The sequence below is a fragment of the Mya arenaria genome, chromosome 13 (genome assembly GCF_026914265.1).
Source record: "Mya arenaria isolate MELC-2E11 chromosome 13, ASM2691426v1".
In the NCBI taxonomy this organism is placed as follows: Eukaryota; Metazoa; Mollusca; class Bivalvia; order Myida; family Myidae; genus Mya; species Mya arenaria.
The window spans coordinates 44,864,150-44,886,679 of NC_069134.1; the positions used below are offsets into that span (position 1 = coordinate 44,864,150).

The 22,530-nt window shown below is 35.4% G+C and overlaps 4 protein-coding genes and 1 long non-coding RNA gene across 5 annotated transcripts in view; 2 read left to right on the plus strand and 3 right to left on the minus strand.

The window, feature by feature from the left end:
* The window catches only part of LOC128215299 (uncharacterized), a 37,174-nt gene extending 28,921 nt beyond the window's left edge, over positions 1–8,253 (plus strand). The window contains exons 2-5 of the mRNA XM_052922001.1: positions 73–142; positions 794–966; positions 2,693–2,893; positions 6,465–8,253. Of these exons, the coding sequence (XP_052777961.1) occupies positions 6,997–8,253 (1,257 nt within the window). The 5' untranslated portion in view covers positions 73–142; positions 794–966; positions 2,693–2,893; positions 6,465–6,996. The remainder of the gene's footprint in view (positions 1–72; positions 143–793; positions 967–2,692; positions 2,894–6,464) is intronic.
* On the minus strand, positions 414–1,856 carry LOC128215298 (uncharacterized). The gene has a single exon (XM_052921999.1). The coding sequence runs from the start codon at positions 1,854–1,856 to the stop codon at positions 414–416; it is 1,443 nt and encodes a 480-aa protein (XP_052777959.1).
* Positions 8,254–8,695: 442 nt separating the features above from the next.
* LOC128215300 (uncharacterized) lies at positions 8,696–9,440 on the minus strand. Its single transcript, XM_052922002.1, has one exon. It carries the CDS (start codon positions 9,374–9,376, stop codon positions 8,696–8,698), a length of 681 nt encoding a protein of 226 aa, XP_052777962.1. The 5' UTR covers positions 9,377–9,440.
* Positions 9,441–10,271: 831 nt separating this feature from the next.
* Positions 10,272–20,621, plus strand: LOC128213636 (peroxisomal membrane protein PEX13-like). The gene is made up of 4 exons (XM_052919620.1): positions 10,272–10,424; positions 16,006–16,739; positions 17,125–17,253; positions 18,897–20,621. The coding sequence occupies exons 1-4, from the start codon at positions 10,342–10,344 to the stop codon at positions 19,304–19,306; spliced, it is 1,356 nt and encodes a 451-aa protein (XP_052775580.1). The 5' UTR covers positions 10,272–10,341; the 3' UTR covers positions 19,307–20,621.
* On the minus strand, positions 10,454–13,390 carry LOC128213646 (uncharacterized). The gene is made up of 3 exons (XR_008257765.1): positions 13,265–13,390; positions 12,197–12,247; positions 10,454–11,256 (listed from the first exon to the last, which is right to left on the minus strand). It is a non-coding gene; the product is annotated as an uncharacterized LOC128213646 (long non-coding RNA).
* Positions 20,622–22,530: the final 1,909 nt, after the last annotated feature.

Consider the following 22,530-nt stretch of genomic DNA (forward strand, 5'->3'; position numbering starts at 1 on the left):
ATTTGGCTAGGCCTTGTATTATTCACTTAGTTTTTCAATTTATGATAGATAATTAAATGTTATTTTTGCTAGGAGTCTTGGGGTACTGAACGGAACCTTCCCGACACCTGACCTGGGTAGGATAAAGCTGCCGGTAAAAGGGGTAACATTAATAATTAAATAAGATAAAATATAAATTAAATATGTAAATAATAGCTTAGATTATATATATATGATGTTCAAAAATGAACAACATATAAAGTAGACTGTTCCTGACAGTATTTAATAGAGAATGCTAAATCCAGTTATGGGGCAATTAATTAAAAGTGCCGACAGCTTCCAGACAACCGACCTTTATAAATAAAAATAAAAATATAATTAAAAATAATGTAACATATTGTATATTATGATATACAACACATTGTATATTATGTCTAAATTTTGTCGGTTATCTGGCAGTCAACCAGGAATTTGGCAAGTGACCTGAAGACAGACCTTTGGGCAGCCTTGCTGGGGTTTAGAATATTGTTTATATTATAATCCAAACCAGAAAAAGTTAGGGCTGCCCTAAGTTCTGCCCTCTGGCCCCTGTAAGTGTCACAGTGTAACAGAATGTGGGAAGTGTCACAGGTCACTCCACACCGAGCACAGTTCGGATCACTTTTGAGAATATATTTCCCAGCACTTCCTGGGAGAAGTGATGTGCCCAGTCTCAGCCTCGTTATGCATTTATCAATTCTAAAGAAATTAGAATAGTTATTTGGAGGCTGGAGACTCACAGAGGTCCTATCAAATGTATTAATGTATGTTTTAGGTGTCCTTGCCGACCGCCATTCATTTATGACGTGCCGGCGGGCTAGTGAATAGACCTCTGTGGGTGCAAGAGGGACCGGATCATTCACCTCCACACGCCTGAGGCCCTCCTTTGCAAGCCCGTCAACCACTTCATTCCCCTTCAGGCCGACATGAGCTGGGACCCATACCATGGTAACCTTTAAGTTTTTCTCCAGACACTTATTATTTTGTTCCAAAATGTCTTTTATCAAATCAGGTCTGGAGCTGCTACCTCTGTTTTGTATAGACTGCAATGATGATAGCGAGTCTGAGAGGATAGCAGTATGTATGGGCTTGTTACTGATAACCCAGTCCAGTGCATCTTTAATTGCCAAAAGTTCAGCCAAAAATATGGAGAGATGGTTGCTGAGTCTTTTAATATTTTTGATATTTTTGGATGGAATATAAAAGGCACATGCAACTATGCCGGTTTCTGGGTTTTTAGATCCATCTGTGTAAATTTTTAAATGCTCAGCATAATTTTGATCAATATGAGAGAGAGTTTCAGCTTTGACGAGGTGCAGCAAGTCTGATTTCGTTAATTTTTTAGAGATAGAAATGTCAACTGAAGGGTCCTGGAGGGTCCACGGAGGAACCTTAGACGGCCTCAGGTCTGCCACACTTACATCTTTGAGCCCAGCCTCCTCAACAATGCTTTGGGTGTAAGCGCCAAAAGACATCGCTGTATGTTTACCATTGTCATATTTTGCCTTGATGAAGAAGCCGGTCCCAAAGAGGTCACTTACAGGGTTACCTATTTTCCGGGACTGTACCCTAGCCCAGAAGTTAATGATTTGTTGTCTCCTCCGCAGGGCCAAGGGAAGTATCCCCGCCTCTTCCTCGAACATGCATGCAGGGGTACAGGGAAGGGCTCTCAGAGCTATTCGAAGGGCTTTATTTTGTATATTTTCCAAGATCTTAAGACGGTTTGGCGAGGCATTAGCATAGACTTGAGCACCATAGTCTATTTTTGAACGTATTAAGGACTTATATATGACCAGTAGACTGTGTTTGTCTGACCCAAAATCTGTTCCACATAACATTTTCATTAGATTTAAGTCCTTTTCACATCTTTCTTTTATGATCTTAAAATGTTGTACAAATGAAAGACGTGGGTCAAGATAAAGGCCTAAAAAACGTACAACTTTTTCAAAGATGATCTTTTGACCTCCTAAAAATACGTCCACGGTTTGCCTTGGATTGTTGCCAAACAGCATGCCTACAGTTTTTGTTGTTGAAATTTTGAAGCCCCAATCTATGGACCAATTTCAAATGGAGTCCAGGCCTTTTTGTGCTCTTATTTTCAGGTCTTTCAAGTTGGACCCCATTCGCCATGTGCCGGAGTCATCGGCAAACTGGCTAATGACCATACCTGAATTTTTCATTATTTCAGGGAGTTCATTGATAATGATTGAGAAAAGAATGGGGGAGATCACAGACCCCTGGGGCGTTCCTCGTGATAGTTCTGCAGGATCTGATATCTCTCCCCCAACTCTGACCATGATCTTTCTGCCCTCTAGAAAAGCTCTGAGATAGTGAAAACAGTTGCCAGTTATGTCATATTTCCGCAGCTTTTGGAGTACTCCAAAATGGAGTACTCCAAAATGCCATGTCAAATCAAACGCAGCCTGCAAATCCAGAAAAATAGCAAGGACATAGCGACTTCTATTTTTGGCATATGTGACATCGTGTTGTAGACGACCAAGCTGATCCAATGTGATCCGTCCTTTCCGAAACCCGGATTGAAAGCGGTTAAGAATTCCATTGGATTCAAGCACGTGCTCAAGTCTGTTTTTAACCATGATTTCGAGAAGTTTGCCCGCATGAGATGTTAGACTAATGGGCCTGTATGACTTAGGGTCGCTTTTGTCTTTTCCAGGCTTTGGAAGAGGCACAACATGGGCTGTTTTCCACTCGGAAGGAACCACCCCACCCCGCCAGACCATGTTATACAGATGTAGCCAGATTTGAAGGGTTGCATCCGGCATGTGCCCAAACATCAGATAGGATATTCTATCAGCCCCAGTGGCGGACTTTCTCCTGCTAGCAATGGCTGACCTTAGCTCACTGAGTGAGAAAGGTAAATTTAGTGGTGTTGAGTTGTCCCCTGGCTCGTTTAAAATATCTTTATGTTCTTTCTCGAACCGTGTTTGGAAGGCCAAAGTTTCAGGTGGAAGATTACTATCACTAGATATTGATTTGTAATGTTTTATTAAAAATTGAGCCTTTTCAAGGGGATTTTTAGCAATTTTGTCTCTGTATTTAAGTAGTGGTACAGGGCAGGTAGAATGACCTTTTATTCTGTGAACCTTGTTTAATTACTCTTGTCTTTGATCTATATCTATCAAAGACGAGGATCACGACTCTCACGTGCCGTTACTTTCGCGCCTTTCGCACTTAGCTTACAAAATAGTATTTCTTTAAATATTTTCTTCTAAGAGCATCAAAATGAGAACAGATGCATATAAAGTGAAATTCATCTTCGATATCCAAAGAATTACAGCATTGACAATATCTTTCAGCTCTAGGTATGTTATTTCTGTCATATCTACCAGTTTGAATACGAAGCGGATGAATAGATAGACGTAATCGACTAAAGTAAAATCTTAAATTTCCTGGTAAAATATCTAAGTAAGTTTCATATGCAAAACATGATTTAACTGTTCTATATATATCCAATGCGCTACTATTTTCAACTGTTCTGAACCAATCTTGTTTGAAAGTATCGTATAATCTACACTTGAAAGATTCAATAAACACAGCTACATCAATATTTAGAACATTATCAAAGACGTGGCTAAAGTCAAAATCATTTAACATTTTTTTAACATTATAAACCCAATTGCGACAACCTTTAGTGCAATAGTACACAGCTCGGTTATATACTGTTTTGATAATAATATTGTCAGTGGTAACAATCTTGAACCAATATTTTAATATATGAATGTATCTATGCAAATACAAAGGGTATCTGCCTAATTCCCCATAAACACACGCATTGCAAGTATTAGTTCTAACTCTCAATAGTCATTTACAAAACTTTAAGTGAATTCTCTCTATTTCTTTAGATTTAGTAAATCCCCAGACCTCTGCTGAGTAATTTAATATGGAACCAACAAAGGCGTCAAAAAGTTGACACATAATCTTGGGTTTAAAATCAAATTCATTACACTTATGAAATAAAACATTCATTGCCTTAAGGGCTTTTCCAATCAAATGTTCTTGGTTCAAACTAAAATTACCAGTATAATTAAATACAACACCTAAATAATTAAAATCGTTAACCACTTGTATATCCTGACCATTATAAGTCCATCGTTCGTTAGGCAAAAGCCCGCCTCTTTTTCGAAAAACCATAATTTTTGTTTTATCAGTATTTACCTTTAATCCCCATGCATTACAATAACTTGATAAATTATTTAATTGAATTTGAATATCTTCAGGAGATTTGCCTACAATGGCCATGTCATCAGCAAATAATAACAATATTAAAATAATATGATCTAAGTGCAGACCAGAGTTAACATCATTCTGTAAATACAACTCTAGATCATCTACAAATAAAGAAAATAATAAAGGAGACATAACTTCTCCTTGGCGTAAGCCAACAGCGTAAGAAAAGAAATCAGAATATGAAGACATTGATTTTACACAAGATTTGACTTTTTTGTACATGTCGCGAACAATTCTAAGTATTTTCCCTTGTATTCCACATTTGTACATCTTTAACCATAGTGCATTTCTATAAATAGTATCAAAACACTTCATCATATCGACAAAAATAACGTATAATCTTTTTTTCTCAAACAAATAATTCTGAATTAATGAATAAAGTATAAAAATGGCATCCGTTGCAGATCGCCCTTTTCGAAATCCGAATTGAGCATCCGAAATAATGTTATGATCGTCACATAATTTATCTATACGTTTATTAATGACAGAAGTAAATATTTTTGATAAACAACTAACTAATGTTATTCCCCTATAGTTATTAACATCCGATTCAGAACCTTTTTTGTGCAGGGGGATAATAATACCTTCCGTCCATTGATCTCGGAAAAACCCCGAATCTAATATATTGTTAAACAGGTCACAAATATGCGATGATAAAATGTCTACGGTTTCAATAAAGTATTCATTTAGTAAAAAGTCATTCCCAAATGCTTTACATCTTTTCAATGATTTAACAGCAACTTTAATTTCTTCAACAGAAATAGTTTCATCAAGTTCTGGGAAAAGTGTATTTGGTTGATTAAAATCAAATTGTTCATTAAAATCCTCCGCTTCTAAGTTATGATTACCAAAATCATTGTTACTTATATTTTCAAAGTATTTATGGAATTCGTCAAGAGGAATTTTATTGGATTTGTTGGATCTTTTTGTTTTAAAATGCTTCCAAAAATCTCTAGGTTTACATTTTCTCAGATTTTCGATGTCATTCATTCTTTTTCTATAATCAACATTTTTCTTTCTTTTTATAATTGCTTTGTAAATCGATTTAAGGTCACAAAGTATCAGTCGGTTTTCATCAGATTTGCAATTATTAAAAGTTCGAAGTGCCTCTAAATACAAGCTTCGGGCATTTGAACATTCTTGATCAAACCAATTTTTATCATTAACTGTACAATTGTCAAAAAATACATTATCCTTAAACAGTCTTTAGCAAACAATGGGTCGGCTACATCTCGTATTGTATTTGTAAACATAGTTAACATAGTATTCACCGAATCCCTGTGCGAGCAATCTTCATTATTAACAATATTATTAAACACTGGCAATTTTGCTATAATCCCTGAACGAAATTGTTCCCGAAATGATACATTCCATTTATATTTAATCTCTGAATGAAATTCGGCGTCAGGTATCTTATTGTTGCATAACAATGAAATATTTAAAGGGGCATGATCACTCCATTCATTAAATGATTCGATAGTAAACTGATTTATCTTAGTAAAATTACGCTCACTTGTTAATAAATAGTCAATCACAGAACAGCCGTTATGAGACAAAAAAGTGTACTGATCTGTATTACCTAAACGACCGTTAGCAATGCGAAGGCTTGACCCCTTACAAATATCTAACAACTTTGTTCCGTGACTATTACTTGACCTGTCGATGGAGGCCCTATCTGGAGAACAATCAAAATTGTCATCTTGGCTGTCAATACAGCAATTAAACTTATCATGTATAACATAATCCTTTTTATTACCAACTCTACTATTAAGGTCACCACAAACAAAAACACAGCCCTTATCATCATATAAAGATATATCATTTTCTAATATGTCAAATAAATCAACATTGACTACATTATATATAGGTGAATCTTCTCCCCAAATGTAAGCTCCGCATAAATAAATATCTGCAGCGGTGTTAAAAAAAGCATGATCTAATTTTAGCCATAAAATCGTATCATAATGATTCTTAATAATTTCAATTCCTTCACTTAGATAATCCCTATAATACAAAACCAATCCCCCACTATTACGTTTAGCATATCTATTTTGAAATTTGCGATATAAATTATGTGATTTAAAACCATTTAAATCGATCTTACTATCGGAATCACACCAAGATTCATATAAAAAACAAATATCATATTGTTCTAAAATATTAACAAATCCAGAACTTTCCTTCTTCTGTCGGGATAGTCCGTGAACGTTCCACGATAAAATTCGAAGTTCACCTTCCTCGTGTCCCTACAGCTTCACTGGCTTCCCGTCCACGTACAACGTGTCATACACGATCCACGAGCGGTGACCGTCCTTCCGGGCTTCCTTCATCTTCGGGACGAGTCGGCGCCGCTTGTCGAGCACTTCCGGAGGGAATTGTTCAAACATTTGGCAGCCCGTTCCTGCCAGGTGTTTCCACTGACGTCGCACGACCTCTCTGTCCTTGAAAAAAGTGAACTTTGCCACAATATTACGGATCTTGCCAACCACTGGTTGCCCCGGGGAACGATGCACGCGCTCAAAGCGCATAGCGCATTAATCTACAGGCTGAGGTACAAAGCTGCGTCAGATCAGGTCCGATTACGTCAGATTGGTTCCCGATCAGAAAAGGGGCCAGGCAGGGCCAGTGTCTCAGTTCCTTCTACTACCTCGTATACTCGTATAGTGTGGTTCCTCAATAAGTCTCCATATTAACGACACAAAGTTCGCATGCCCAACAGTCCCCGACGATATGATGCTATTTTCATTAACACCAGACGGTCTACAAAGTATGTTACATATATGCTATGAATACACTAGAAAAAATCGCTACATGTATAACGCCAGTAAATGTAAAATTGTAGTATACAATGACTCTAAACCAAAGCCAAATCAACAGAAACTACAATGGTTAATTGGTCGTGACATCGTAGAAGAAGCTGAGAGCTACGTTCATCTTGGGATAACAAAAGACAAATACTCGACCCTAAATGTAAATATAGATGAATGTTGTGCAAAGCTACGAAGAACTTATTTTGGTCTTGGTGAAACGGGCCTTAACAGTAACACTGTACATCCATTATCCATAAAACGTCTTTACGAAAGTGTAGTCCTACCTAAAGCACTCTATGGCTGCGAAGTATGGAACAGATTGACATCATCACAAATATTGCAACTAGAACGGGCACACCGCACATGTGTGAAGAATATTCAAAGTATGCCACGACATACAAGATCGGACATAACACTTAGCTGTCTTGCCGTATACCCACTAGAAACATATATAGACAAGAGAAAGCTACTGTTCTTTGGACAATTATGCAGGACCAATTCTGACAAAAATCTGAAGCGCCTATTTATATACCGGCTTTTCAGCTTTATCAATTCTCCAAGTGATCAAATTGGATTTGTTCCAGATTTGTATAGACTATTTTGTAAATATTCATTGAAAGCTGTACTCGAAGAATTTATGGCGACCTCACACTTCCCAAATGAAAACGCGTGGAAAACAGCAGTCCGAAAAGCGATTCATATTCATGTATGTCAAGAGTACAAGTCTAGAGGAGGCGATACACAGTTAGAAACTTTCAAAACAATACACTGTGACTACTCCTCATCGATTCTGTGGGTCTTCAGTAAAATCTACAGCGATCAGCTTCTATACTGCCGCTCATCAATGAGAGTCCTCTGCAAATTCTTCGGACGACGATATACTGTAACATGTCACCAATGTAACATTTTGACTGAAAACATAGCAGCACACTCAATACTCTATTGTAGAAAAACGGACCAGTATAAACAGCAAATGTGGAAACATATATACAAATGCATGGGTGCGAAAAACTACCAACAGTTTGTGAGTCTTGAACCCGACGAACAAATGCTCGAACTACTATCTGGGTTCGTTCACATTAGCATGAATGATATGAAACGTGTGTCCTGCTTTAAAATTGCAGTACGCTATGTGCACATTTTAGGACAATATAGGTGCAATGTATTAAACATATAAAATATTTGAAAATATGTGATAATAGTTCTTTAATGTCATAGAACATGTCTAGTACATTTCGTTTCGACCCTAGAATGTTTAGGTTGATTATTATTGAACTTACACGTATTTGTTTGTAATTAATAATTACTTATATTTTCCTATAGTCTTAATAGGTTATGCTCTAAGTATTATTAATTTGCACACTTTGTTTGTTTACATGTATACTATTTATTTGCTGTATGTAATGTTTAATATGTGCTTATTTGTCACCAAACTTTTGTATCTATGTCACATTTGTATGTAACTATGTATTTGCTTTGTGTTTTTTACATGTATACTATTTATTTGCTGTATGTAATGTTTAATATGTGCTTATTTGTCACCAAACTTTTGTATCTATGTCACATTTGTATGTAACTATGTATTTGCTCTCCAATTATGGAGGAAATAAACAATCTATCTATCTATCCTTTGCGATTTTGAGCGTCTCATGAAGATGGTTCCGTAGCTTTGCTTCGGTGACATCGGCAGGTTCGCTTCCAGTCGCGTTGTCTTCAGGGATGTTAGTGAAAACTAAATTGTTCCTCATTGACTGAGATTTGAGGTACGCTATGTCATCCCGTAGCTCCTCCCGCTGTCTTTCTAGCATAGTCACCCTCTCAGCCATCACACTTGCATCAACATCCGCCGATTCCACCTTGTCCTCAAGTTTATTAACCCGATCGTCGGTACGTTTAACACGGTCCTCTAGAGCAATCCACAATTTACGTAAATCTTTCTCAAAGTCTGTTACCTTGCGCTCGAGGGCCTCGATTGAATTGAGTTTCTTTTCCATTACACAAAGCTTCTCACCCATTTTCTTCATACAGTCCAGTAGGTCCTTGTTAGTCGGCTCACGGCCGCCTTCCGCCATTTTGAATGAACTATCAGATTCGATTTTTGTAGATGTAGCAAAAACTTCAGTTGTATCGTCGTATGCAGATTCGTTAGTATCTTGAAATAGTACAGCACTAGCCCTTCCCAATACTTCACTCACTGAAAAACTATTTTCATGTTCCTCGGACGGGCCTCTCGGTTTTGATGATTTGCTTTTGTTTGAATTATTTCCACTAGAATTTCTATCTTTCCTCTTTTTAGTCATGATTTAAAAACACACAATACATCCATATGCACAATAGTAACATGCTCAATGGTATTTTGTTTAAATCCAGGTGTTAGATTATGAATTAGACCTAAAAAAATCCACAAAATTTATCCGCACTCAAAAACACGTCCGTTCAGCTCCATATCACGTGATACCCATGTATATGTCTTTGTCAATGATTTAAATACATATTGTAAGTTAATCATTTTATTTTGTATTTGCAGCGTTCAATATTTCATGTAATTTTATTATGTGTATGACTTATGTTTTATGCAGCCTTCCATGTTCGATGTTAATCAGATGTACATGTCATGTATGTAGAGAAATGATGAAAAATAAAATAAAAAAAATAGTATTATGTTAACTGTATATATTTGTCATGTTCTTACTTCACCTTAAACATATCAATAAATCGTATTTTGGTTGAGAACAGGAGAATACTCTTATTGGCTAAATAAAGGAAATTCTTTTGTCAAAAAACTCATTATTTCAAGATATTATTTTATAATTTTTGGCTACAATGTGTAAAATCATCAAATATATATACATATTAAAAATAAATACAATAGCAAGCGTCTTTCGGTAAATTTCTATCATGTTTACTCCAGTTTAACAATATCCATAAATCGTATTTCGGTTGACGACGGGAGATAACTCTTTTTGACTAAAAAAGGGAAATTCTTTTGTCAATAGTCATTATTTCTAAATATTTTTTTATAATTTTTGGCTACAATGCGTATAATTATTATATATACAAGATTATTTAAAAATAAATGCATTGGAAGGCGTCTTTCGGTAACTTTCATGCGTACTTCGGTAATTTTATCCGTCTTTCGGTAAATACTCGTATTTCGGTAAGTCTAGGGACCCCAATTTGACTGGTTTGCTTGAATTTGACGACATAATTGAGTTAATTTGTTGAAACAATAAAACCAGTCAGTGTAAAATGTCAGAAAATAGGAATGGCAGCACCTCTGAAACCCTGGGAGAAAGCTGGTGTTAACAGACAAATGGATGAAACCCTACCTTCTACATATATGTCTGGGTAAAGTTTATTAGTTATCTAACCTTTCTGCACTGTTGCCTTTGAAATCGTTGAATACGTTTATTGACAATTTTAGACCCGCAACATTGCACACTATTTTTTTGGAATAATTTGGAGACACTGAAGTAAAAGTAAAGTAGTTATTGTTGTTTTGTTTGATAAGTTTACTTTTAAAGGTTTTAACGGTTTAATTGTCCAATGAATTAGCCATTCATATTTGAAATTGTACAAAACCTACACTACTAGGTAAACATGTATGAAGTATCATGTATGTAGTTAGTTTACATAAATTTATACATTCCAATTTATGAACTTTTAATAAACAGCTTAAGGCATACAAGTGAAAGGGTTTTAAGTGGCTATAAATAAGAATCCATAAAAATAGCACTTAGCATGTTTCATATTTCATGGATTTGCAAGTCTGACTTAAAATTTTCTTTGTTTCCCTTCCCACAACAGATGTTTGAGACTTGGTACCACTTCAATATCGTACCATTTTTGGAGACATTGTACCACAATCATATGCATGTTGAGAATCCGGGTCAACTCAGCCCAGCTTTTCGGCCTGTCCTTTTCGGCCTACTTTTATTTTTATTACTCTGATACTTAAGTTATTATTATATCATGAATTAATAATATATAAAGTATGTATATTTATTTATATAGTAGATGCCATCGATGTTGTTTAGAATACTAACACACATGTTATTTCTTCAAGAGAAAAATTGGACTCAGAAAGAAAGAAATACATAAAATACATAAATGCATAACACGTATGGGTGATCTCAAGTCCAAAAGGATACAAAATGTGACTTTGCGGTCTGGGAGATCCCTAAAAATAGCATTGTTTAACGCATGTATTTTTATTTAAAATACATTCTGATCTCTAATATTGACTTCAATAATATTACAGACAATGCCAATGTCCGGTATATTTCAATTTTGACCGACAAAACTTTCGTTTTGGTCGGTCACAATGTCCGGTGAAAAATTACAGTCAGCACCGTTTAATTTTCGGAAAATTTACTTTCAGTTTCTAAATAAATGTTCAGATTTATTTTTAACTATTATATCATGAAAATTCAGCGCGTTAATCCGTGTATCACTATTTGTAAACCCCGCTTTGCACATGTTTTCGTAAAAGCCGAAAAAACACGTAACTTCTGGTTCCGGTTTCAGCTCGTACTCTAATACTTTTTAATAGACGGAATTTTACTGTAATGTTCGGAAATTACAAAATTGATTTTTTTTACCTGATGTTTAGCTTCTTATTTTGTAATTTATAATAGTAGGACACATCTAACCAAGAAGATCTAAACCTGTTTTAATGGGGAATTGCAAAACTTATTTAAATAAGAGGCTTAAAATCAAGGTTTAGTCTGATGTAACTGAATACTGTTTATAACATTGCGACAGATAAAAATTTGGTGCGACAGGCAAACTTTCAGTGTTTACCTGTCACAATGTCCTGTGAAGACAAAAAAGTTTTCGCGTTGTCTGTAATAATCAGGTGAAACATGCAATATTGGCGTCCCTGTCCCTTGTACTTTGTCAAGTTGTGGCATCAATATTGAAGTGACATTCTGTCACTGACATGTGGCAATACATAATCGTTTATGACCATAAACTTTATGCACTTAAAGTAGCTTAGCAACAGTCTTATTCATGACCAGATCAGAATAGAGATTTAATTAGATTTATACGTCTGAATACATAAAGTTACAAATAGTTACAAATATCAATATTTTCATGAAAAAACACTTCTTCCTTACCTGTTTCACAAGTTCTGTGCTGCATCTCTGGCACCAGTCACAGTCCATAGCCTGTTGATGTTGCCTTACTTCATTATACACATTATACAAGGATAAATGATAATTTATACTGAACATATAACAAACAATGATATAACTTTTATTTTAATGAGTTTTCAATGAATATTAATATTTTTAACAACATTTATGTATTGCTCTCCCTTTTTACTTATTTGCCTTTGTGATTCTATATCATTTCAATATTGTAAAGTGTGTTTCAACTTTTTTAGTTATTAGCAATATAATTCAGTAGTTTTAATAAAATTTTAAACATCATAAACATCTTTTGAAATTTTCAATTATCAAAGGTTTATTTTAACACTCTACAGTAACACATTAACGGCTCAAAATAATCCTTTAATTAGGTGTGAACAACATAATACCAATCAGCATTCCATAGGCACGCGTCCTTTTAAAAGAAGGCCGAAAAGGATTTGGCCGATTTGGACCAGGCCGAAAAGGTAATTGGGCCGAGTTGACCTGAGACACCCTTTATATAAGGTTTTCAAAGGCGATAAGTAGGTGCTAACGTGGTCGTTAAAGGAGACAATTAGGATGCTTGAAGTTAAGATTGGTGTGAATACAATTATGCTTATAAATGCAAAAGTAAGCTTTATATGTTTTCTTTAATTTTTTTCTTTCAAAAAAGTAACTTTCATTTAAATCAAAATGGTATGCAGCAGTTGGTAATAATGAATATGGTTCACACTGTTCATCTATTATATGAAGTAACAAATAAAACAATATTCATGTAATTCCAAGTTCATTTTGTTTTACACTTAATAAAACATTAAAATAATTACCAATCAAAAAACATTGTTCAGAACCACAGGAACTTGACACAACTTGAACTTTTCCTGTGTTCAAAACCAGCATCCTAAATTTTGTATTTATATCTACTGTTGTATTGTTTAAAACATTTCCGGACACATTCATCATATTTCATGTTTGCTTAATTGCCTACACATTTTCTAAAAACAACATTTATCAAAAGCATAATATAAATTTATATAACTATGCAATATATACATCTGGTACGATCTCTCCAGTGGCCCAGCCAAATGGTGCGAAGTCTCCTGGTACGATATTGAAGTGGTACAAAGTCTCGGTAATTCCCCACAACCTAGCTGGATTTTGTGGCTCCGTCAGTTCATGAAAAGTATTGTTTATTTTCCAGAATAGACAAAACACTAGTACATGTATAGAATGTAAAGTAATTTATTGTAAAAATACCCAACTTAATCAGTCAAAAAAGGAGAAAAAGCTTAATGCTTAATTTATACCCCCGACAAACGAAGTTCGAAGGGGGTATATTGGAGTCACCCTGTGGTCGGTTGGTTCGTCTGTCGGTCCATTGCAATTTACCTTGTCCGTAGCATAACTTAAAAACTACTACATGGAATTGGATTAAACTTCATACAATGATAGAGCATAATGAGAGGAAGTGCAGTGTACAATAACCATAACTCTGTTCTTGCTTATTACAGAGTTATTGCCCTTTGTTACTTTTGTTTGTCCAGAGTATAACTTGAAAAGTACTGGATGGAATTCATTGGAACTTCATACAATGGTACAGCACAATGAGAGGAAGTGCAGTGTTCAAGAACCATAACTCTACTTTAGCTAATTACTGAGTTATTGCCCTTTATTTGTTTTTTTTGCTGTCAAATATTTTCCCCGACATTAACTTGCAAACTACTAGATGGAATTTATTAAAACTTAATACAATGGTAAAGCACAATGAGAGGAAGTGCACAAGAACCATAACTCTATTTCAGCCTGTTACAGAGTTACTGCCCTTTGTTACTTTGTTCTTGTCCAGAGCATAACTTGAAAACTATTGGATGGAATTTAATAAAACTTCATACAGTGATAGATCATAATGAGAGTGCAGTGTACATGAACCGCCATTCTACTTCAGCCAATTACAGAGTTATTGCCCTTTGTTACTTTTTCTTGTCCGGAGCATTACTTGAAAACTACTGGATAAAATGTAATAAAACTTTATACAATGGTACAGCACAATGAGAAGGAGTTCAGTGTACATGAATCATTACAGTTTTTTTAGCAAATTACAGAGTTATTGTTTTTTTCTGTTTTTTTGTCCGTACAGTAACTTGAAAACTACTAGATGGAATTTCATTAAACTTCATACAATGATAAATCATAATGAGAGGCGGCGTTAGGGGGTATTAATCACCTTCAGTAATTGCTCTAGTTTACTTAGTAGTGATAACAGACATGCAAATGTACTATTTGAAACCGTACAGGTTTGGAAGCAGTGTTTGACAGTTTTTACAGGTTTACTTGTTTAAAATAAATGCGCACAACACTAAACCGCATTCTCGCTGAACATCGTGCCAATGAGAGTGATTAATATAATGTTGTAATAACTTGTTTCACAATTGTTGTAAAATAAATAAGTTTAGACTGAACAAATGCGGGTGTGAAAATAGTTGGACAATACTGTTCGCAAATATGTACACATTATTAATTGTTTGTACGAGTCATTTCAGTTAAATCTTGTAGTTATTATTAGATATGCAAATAAGGTACACACACATGGGCAATTCAGTGGATAGGACAACCCTCCACGTGTACAAAATTAAAAACAAACACGAGACTTTAAATGGTAATAATAACTAATCCGTCTCAGTAAAACTCCAGCATTTTAATGCCTTTTAACAAGTAACCATAGAATTGAATTGCAGTACCTTCTTTATGAAGATCTGAAGAAAGTACCTGAAAAAGCAATATGTGGGGAACAGCTTTCTGTTCAAAACTGCTTTTCAACCAGTACAGTAGAAGTTATTATACAAAGTCAGTCACATTCACAATTTGAGAGTATACTGAACTATTTATTTTGAAATAAACTGCAAGCTCCGAAAAGATATCAATCAACAGCAGATTTTGGTGTTGTACAACGTATGCTAAATATGGTTGACATAGAAAGTTATGTAAGTGACCTTTATAGGGCGTAAAAATATTATGTATTTATTTGGCCCCAACCTTTTTATTGCATTAAGAAATAGTTTTTATCATGTGTTTGATTTTTTCTTTCAAAGTTAAAAATAAGTTAATTTGGGGCTAAACAATACTGGTGATGCTTATACTGAGTGTATTATGTATAGATGTTCATATAGAGGATAATTGTTTGTTTCAGTCTAAGATCGTACTATATTTCATGAAGTGCGCACCAAAGGCTATATTATCATGAGTGGCATAGCCATGATTACAAACCTTTATATATGCTTTAATATGTAAGCTTGAGTGAGAAAAGCTAGCAGAAACAATAGGCCTAGAATGCTGTTGAAACGATGAGTTTTTGTACATAGCATTTCAACACACTTTAGGCAATAAAATTATAGGCAATAAAATTATTTTTGTTGAGCTGGCTTTTTCAGGTCAGTAATAGTAGAGGAAACATTCAATGTTAAGCCTAGTAAGTTATCAGTGGCCGTGGTGGAGGGGTAGACTAATGTTTATTTAACTCTGCATCAGATGGTTCCATGTAAGATCACATTTTATAGTTTTGGCAATCATTGATGCACAGTAAATTATTGTGATTTGTATTGGTTATCACCCGCGCTAAATGGATTTTTAAATCACTTATAATGTATATGCTGTATATTATATGCATGTAGATGTAAACATTGCTGAAAATAAAACTTTTTGTGATTTTATTTGTCACTTAAATAAAAAAAATTCTCATGTTACTTGTTTATCAATATACAATTATGAAAGAAGATTACTTCTATCATTTATTTTAGAGGGACCCCAGCAGGGTTTTCACCATTACTGTCTGGATCTGTGCCAACAATTGGAGGGGGTGATTCTCCACCCCCAGTTCCTTCTCGCCCTACACAGACTGGCCAGTACTCTAGCTACTCGTCAGGGTATGGAGGGGGCTATGGTGGGGGCACCTATGGTGGTTATGGAGGGGGCCTCTACAGCAGCCCATACAGTAGTAGCACATACGGGTATGGCTCTGGAATGTACGGCTCTAGCATGTATGGTGGAGGTTATGGTGGATATGGAATGAATAGATATGGACAGCAAAATGAGTTTAATTCATTCTCAAGAATGGCGGAAGAGAGCTCCAGACCAGCTTTTCAGTCAATAGAAAGCATAGTTGGAGCTTTTTCATCAGTAAGCATGATGCTAGACTCCACATTTCAAGCAGTGTATAACTCATTTCGAGCTGTGGTAGGAGTTGCTGACAATTTCAGTAGAATGAAGATGCAATTTGGTCAAATATTTTCGGCCTTTGCCATCTTCCGGACAATAAGATATTTGTACAGAAAGTTACTTGTGTTGCTACGGTTAAGGCCTCAAGGTTATGCAGAAGAGGCTTGGGTTGAGGCAGGAGATACAATCGCCCAAGCTTCTGCGGGCAAAGGCCCTGGGAATGGCAAAAGTAGTTGGCCTGTCCTCATGTTCTTTGCAATTATCATGGGTGGACCATGGCTGATCTGGAAATTCCTACAGTCAACCTTCTCTGGTGGTGAGCATTATTAAGTGTATATGTAATGTAAGGCTAGTATTTCAGTAGGCTCTGTAGCTCCATTTAAGTTAAAGATTATACTTTCATGCTTTGTATTACTAGTATTACTACAGTTGGTTTAATGGTATTAGTCACCATATAATAATAAAATGCCAGAAATTTGTATAAGGAGTTGCAGTTGTTTTGGAATACAAATGTACCTGTATACAACAGTCCAAAACATTTGATATATAAATGTAATAGGTTTAACAAAACTCACATGAGCAGATCATATATGTCAGAGTGATTAGTTATAGACATGATATTTATATACAAAGCAAGCCTTCTTCAAATCTTTCCTACTTTAGTGTTTTTCCCACACATTGTATTTCCTTGCATTATTCAGCAACGGGACAGGGTTGGGCCACCGGTGAAGAAGACCATTTTGTAGCCAAGGCTGTGTACAACTATGAGGGGCAGGGAAATGATGAGCTGTCATTCAAGGCTGGGGACAATATCCTTGTGGCTCCAAAAGGTTTAAAGAGCAAACTTCTATTTTTTGGTTGTAAACTTAAGTATTAAAATATGCTGTTTCATTTACTTGTTGCGGTCATGTGACCGGTGCTGGAAAAACTCGTCTTTACACCCCCCATGTAAGATGAGTCATGCGCAACAACGCGCCACTTCTTATTTCTTTTATTGTGTGGTTTATGAAAAGTATATTACGCAATTTCAATAAAGCGGAAACAAAAATATAAGTATACAATACAATTAATTAAAATTGAAAATAAATAATCGTAAAAGCGCGATTTTTAACGGAACTATTTGACGTTGATAGCGATTTTAAATTACTGCCCTTTATGACGGCAGTACACAACGTCGCACACGCTTTTTGGTGAAATGTACAAATGTGCGTTTTTTACGTCAAATTTTCCACAAATTCAAAATTTTTGGGTATGCAAGAGAAAATATCAATCATGTTTTTTCGGTCTGGATTGGAAAATCCGACCCTTTGGCACGCTGCGTTTTCTATCCAAACCGGAAACACATGATAGATACTTATAGTGTTGGGCTGGCATCTGGCTTTACTCCAGGAGTTTTGTTCCATTATCAGCAAACTTGGACAATATATTATGTGTTGGCAGAATATCTCTGCCATGATGGCCTGTGAATTTCTCAAACTACAGAAACATTCACAATTTGACTTGAGTATTTTGTGACATTTTGCCACTCTTTTTTATCCCCCGCCTTGAAAAGCGATTCCGTGCGTGTGTGTGTGCGTCCGTTCATCCGGCCCACATTCATTTCTTTGCATCTCCTCTTACATTTCTCATGCGATTTCTACCAAACTTTCACAGATGGATGATCATAAAGTGAAGCAGCGCATATTGTCGGGCTTTCCTGATTTGACCATTTTTAAAAGAGGAATTGCCCTTTGCTCTGTTTACATTTAAAATTGGTTTCTTCGCAACTCCTCTTATGTTTTTCATGCGATTTCTACCAAAATTTTACATATTGAAGATCATAAAGTGAAGCAGCGCAAATTGTCGGGCTTTCCTGATTTGACCATTTTTGAAAGAGTTAGTGCCCTTTGCTTATTTTACATTTAAAATTGGTTTCTTCGCAACTCCTCTTACGTTTTTCATGCGATTTCTACCAAACTTTTACATATTGATGACCATAAAGTGAAGCAGCACAAATTGTCGGGCTTTCCCGATTTGGCAATTTTTGAAAGAGTTATTGCCCTTTGCTTATTTTACATTTAAAATTGGTTTCTTCGCAAATCCTCTTTCGTTTTTCATGCAATTTCTACCAAACTTTTATAGATTGATGATCATAAAGTGAAGCAGGGCATATAATCGGGCTCTCCTGATTTGACCATTTTTGAAAGAGTTATTGCTTTTTGCTCATTTTACATTTAAAATTGGTTTCTTCGCAACTCCTCTTACGTTTATGACCAAATAGTGACACAGTGCATATTGTCAGGCTTTTGCAATTTGACCTTTTTTGAAAGAGTTATTGCCCTTCTTTAATTTTACGCATTTCTTATGTTCCTGAGAAACTACCCTTACCATTGATTGGCTTTCCTTACAAAAAATGTCCCCATGAGGCGGGGGATATAGCTGTCTGTGACCGCTCTTGTTTAATTTGAAATACAATCATATATATTTATTTCAGAATTACAACCTCGTATGAAAGGCTGGCTGTTGGCAAGTGTTGATAGCAAAACCATTGGGATTGTCCCAGCAAATTATGTGAAAGTCCTGGGCAGAAGACGGGGCACCAAGGTCTCCAACTATCCTGTGAACAATGAACTGGAGTCTTTCAGTGAACAAGCATCCAATCAGACTCGTGCACAACCTCATGGGTCAATGCCATTGGCAAACTTACCCTCTACTAATGATTTCACAAACCAGTCTGGTGTTGGACTACAGTCAATACACCAGTCACCAAGTGCTATGAACTTTGAAAATCAAATGCAAACCAATTTATACAGTGAAGCAAGCTTGGACACTACAAACCCTAGTGACCCGGTTCTAGGGTTAGTTGAGGAAATGTCCAAAGATGAAGATAACTCTTCTCAATAACCCTTTCAATGTCAAACAACAAACTTCAACATCATGAAAATTAACATCTGGAAATTACAGTTAACTGTAAAATAAAAAAGGATTTAGCATGGCTAAATTAGGTTACAATTTATTTTTTACATATTTAAAAAGCTGATAATATTGAACCATTTAAAAAAATCATGAATTAAATATTTTTTGGTAAATGCATACATGTTTCAAAATATAATTTAAAATATCATATGAAAGAACAACATTGTTTTGAGTGGAATTGAATTTAATGATTTGAAAAAAAACAACACAGAATTTTGATTTTGGGATGAAATATACTTGAATGCTTTTGGAGAGTAGCAAAACTTTGGCTTCTGATAATGTTTGTTTAATTTCAGATATCCAAACATGAAACATTTTTGCTGAAAATAAGCATGTATGTTAAATGAGCATGTATGTTATAAACTAGGATATAACATGAATAATGTTTTGCTCAGTGTATGCCGAGAATAACCTCAACTTTTGTATCATTTCTAGGGGAGATCGGGAAATTGTCAATAGAGCAATAAGTTACAATTATCTTAAGATGCCTTGTGTTCCTATGATCTTGATCTCTAGTGTTTACTAGGTTTTTCAATATTTGACCTAGTGATTGACATTTGACTTTTTTTTTTACTTGACATTACCCATAATTCAACTTGACAAAGAAGAAATATAGATAACCATTCTAACCAAGTTTTGCCACAATCTGATAGAAAATGTGGGGGTTAAGTAGAATAAAAAAATTCAGAACATTTAATCTTGTGACCTATTTTGTGATATGACCTATGACCATTTAATAAGATTTCATATAAGAGAATTTTGTCCAAGTGAGTCAAATGACTTATAATCCAGCAACATAATTATGAAATAATTTTGTAAAGATTTGGTAGAATTTGGTATTTTTTAGGACATTTGAACCAGTGAACTACCTTGTAACATGACATGACCTATTACAAACTTGACCTAGATTTTGTACTAGAGAACACTATGTTCCATAAAGATTAAATAAAAATGTGGTATATTAAGAGGATACTACACAAGACTAGTGGTAATTTGTGCTTGTGCAATACAACACTTTTCATATATAACTATTCATAAATCAGTCATGTTCTTATAATTTGAGGTTGGTGACCTACATTTAACTGGACATGACCAATATTCAAACTTGTCCTAGATTTAATATATTAAAAAAATAAAAAATATTTCTTGAAAATTTGGTTGAAATGGCCTCAAGGGGTTATATATGTGATCTTTTGACCTACTTTATGACCAGATATAACTTTATATAAAACTGAAGCAGATACACATTTTTATCATGTTTTTTTTTTACCTAGCATACATGCATTTTTATCACTTTTTCTTGCATACCGGACGTGTTTTCAATGTTAATGGGCACATTACTGGAATTACAGATCACAATTACTTTGGTTATGGCCATTGAATTGTCAAGATTTTACAACACTCACCTTGCCCACTGTCCGACTTGATCATAAGGTATCTTACCTGATCCTTACCAAACTTGGTTCCAATATGGCATAATATTTTGACAAAGTGCAATAGACAACCAAATAACATAATTATCTATCATGTGTTTCTGGTACGGATAGAAAAATCTGACCCGAGGGCACGCGCGTAAGCAGATAGTTAGGCTTGCCTAGTCACCGGCCACGCAGCGTGCCCGAGGGTCAGATTTTTCGATTTAAAATTATCAATTTGTGAAAAAATGACGTTGAAAACGAACTTTTGAACAATTACACCAAATATCGCGTGCGACATTGTTTACCAACGTCATAGAGCGCTGAAACTAAAAATAGCGTTTCTTTACGATTATTTATTTTCAATTTTAATTAAAAGTCTTGCAAACATATATATTTAATTGTTCTTTAATGAAATGGCATAATTTATTTTTCATAAACCATACAAGAACTGAAGTAAGAAGTGGCGCGTGAATCATCTTACATGGGGTATGTAAGATGGGTTTTTCCAGCACTGGTCACATGACCGGAAACACACGTCCGGTATGCAAGAATATTTACTCGAGAGTTATGGCCCTCGAAGGGCTTTTGATATCTTGATCTTGTTCAGTGAACAGGCTGTTAACACGACTCATTATTGCACTGATGAGCCAAAACTAGAATATCAGACTCCACATTCCTAACAGCTTTGAAAATGTTTTTGAAGTCAATGCTGTACTGGTGAACAGTCAATAACGTAAGTGGTTTTAGCGCAGAATGGCAGTTCAAGTTTAGCCAATGTCAATGCCACCCTTCTAAAAGCAGTACCAATTGATTTGAAATTATAGGTCACTGCGACTTTTGACCCCTAAATATTTGTATAGGGGTCTTCTAGTTATGACCAACCTTCAAAACAAATTGGGAGTAACCAGGCTGTCATTAAGTAACCGATCAAATTAATTGCAAAAGGTCAATGTGACCTTGTCATACACTGGTCACGATCAACTTTCTTGCGAAATTTGGACTTGGTTGTTAGTTATTGATCAGAAACCAAATAAAGACTGACTGACAGGATACAAATATAAGTCCCACCAGTATGTCGACAGCCATACAAACACTAACTACATTTGACCAACTTATCTCCAACTGAGTGACCTAGTAGCTGAAACCAATTTTTGCGAGGGGTTCAAGGGGGAAACGCCCCGTTTGCGAAGCAAATTTTTGCTTTTAGAAGTCCTCTTGAGGGCTCTCCTGACTTCAATTTTGAGTAATCCTGAAGTGACAATACCCAGGGTTAAACAGCCAGACTAGCAAAAAAATCAATGAGTTTTAAACAAGAATTCAAGGACCCTTCTTTTCAGGGATAAACAAATATTAACACATGTGTTCAAACTTTCTGAACAGCAAGCTATAACAAGAGGGCCATGATGGCCCTAAATCGCTCACCTGAGTAAAAGAGTTTAACCTTTGTTATGGAATGGTGCATACATAAGGACATAGAGTAAAGGTTGTTGTGTCCGGGATATAAATTTCTCTTGTATAGACAGATTTTAAAATAACTTGCCACATGTGTTCCACTTACCAAGACGACATGTCGCCTGCAAGACCTGTGTCCCTACTTTTAAGGTCAAGGTCTCAATTAGTGTTTATTTACAATGGAATGCTGCATACAAGTACATAGAGTATAGGCTGTCGTGTACGGGCTGTAACTAGTTTTGTTCAGTTGCCTGCACACTGACAGGACTTGATGATTGACTG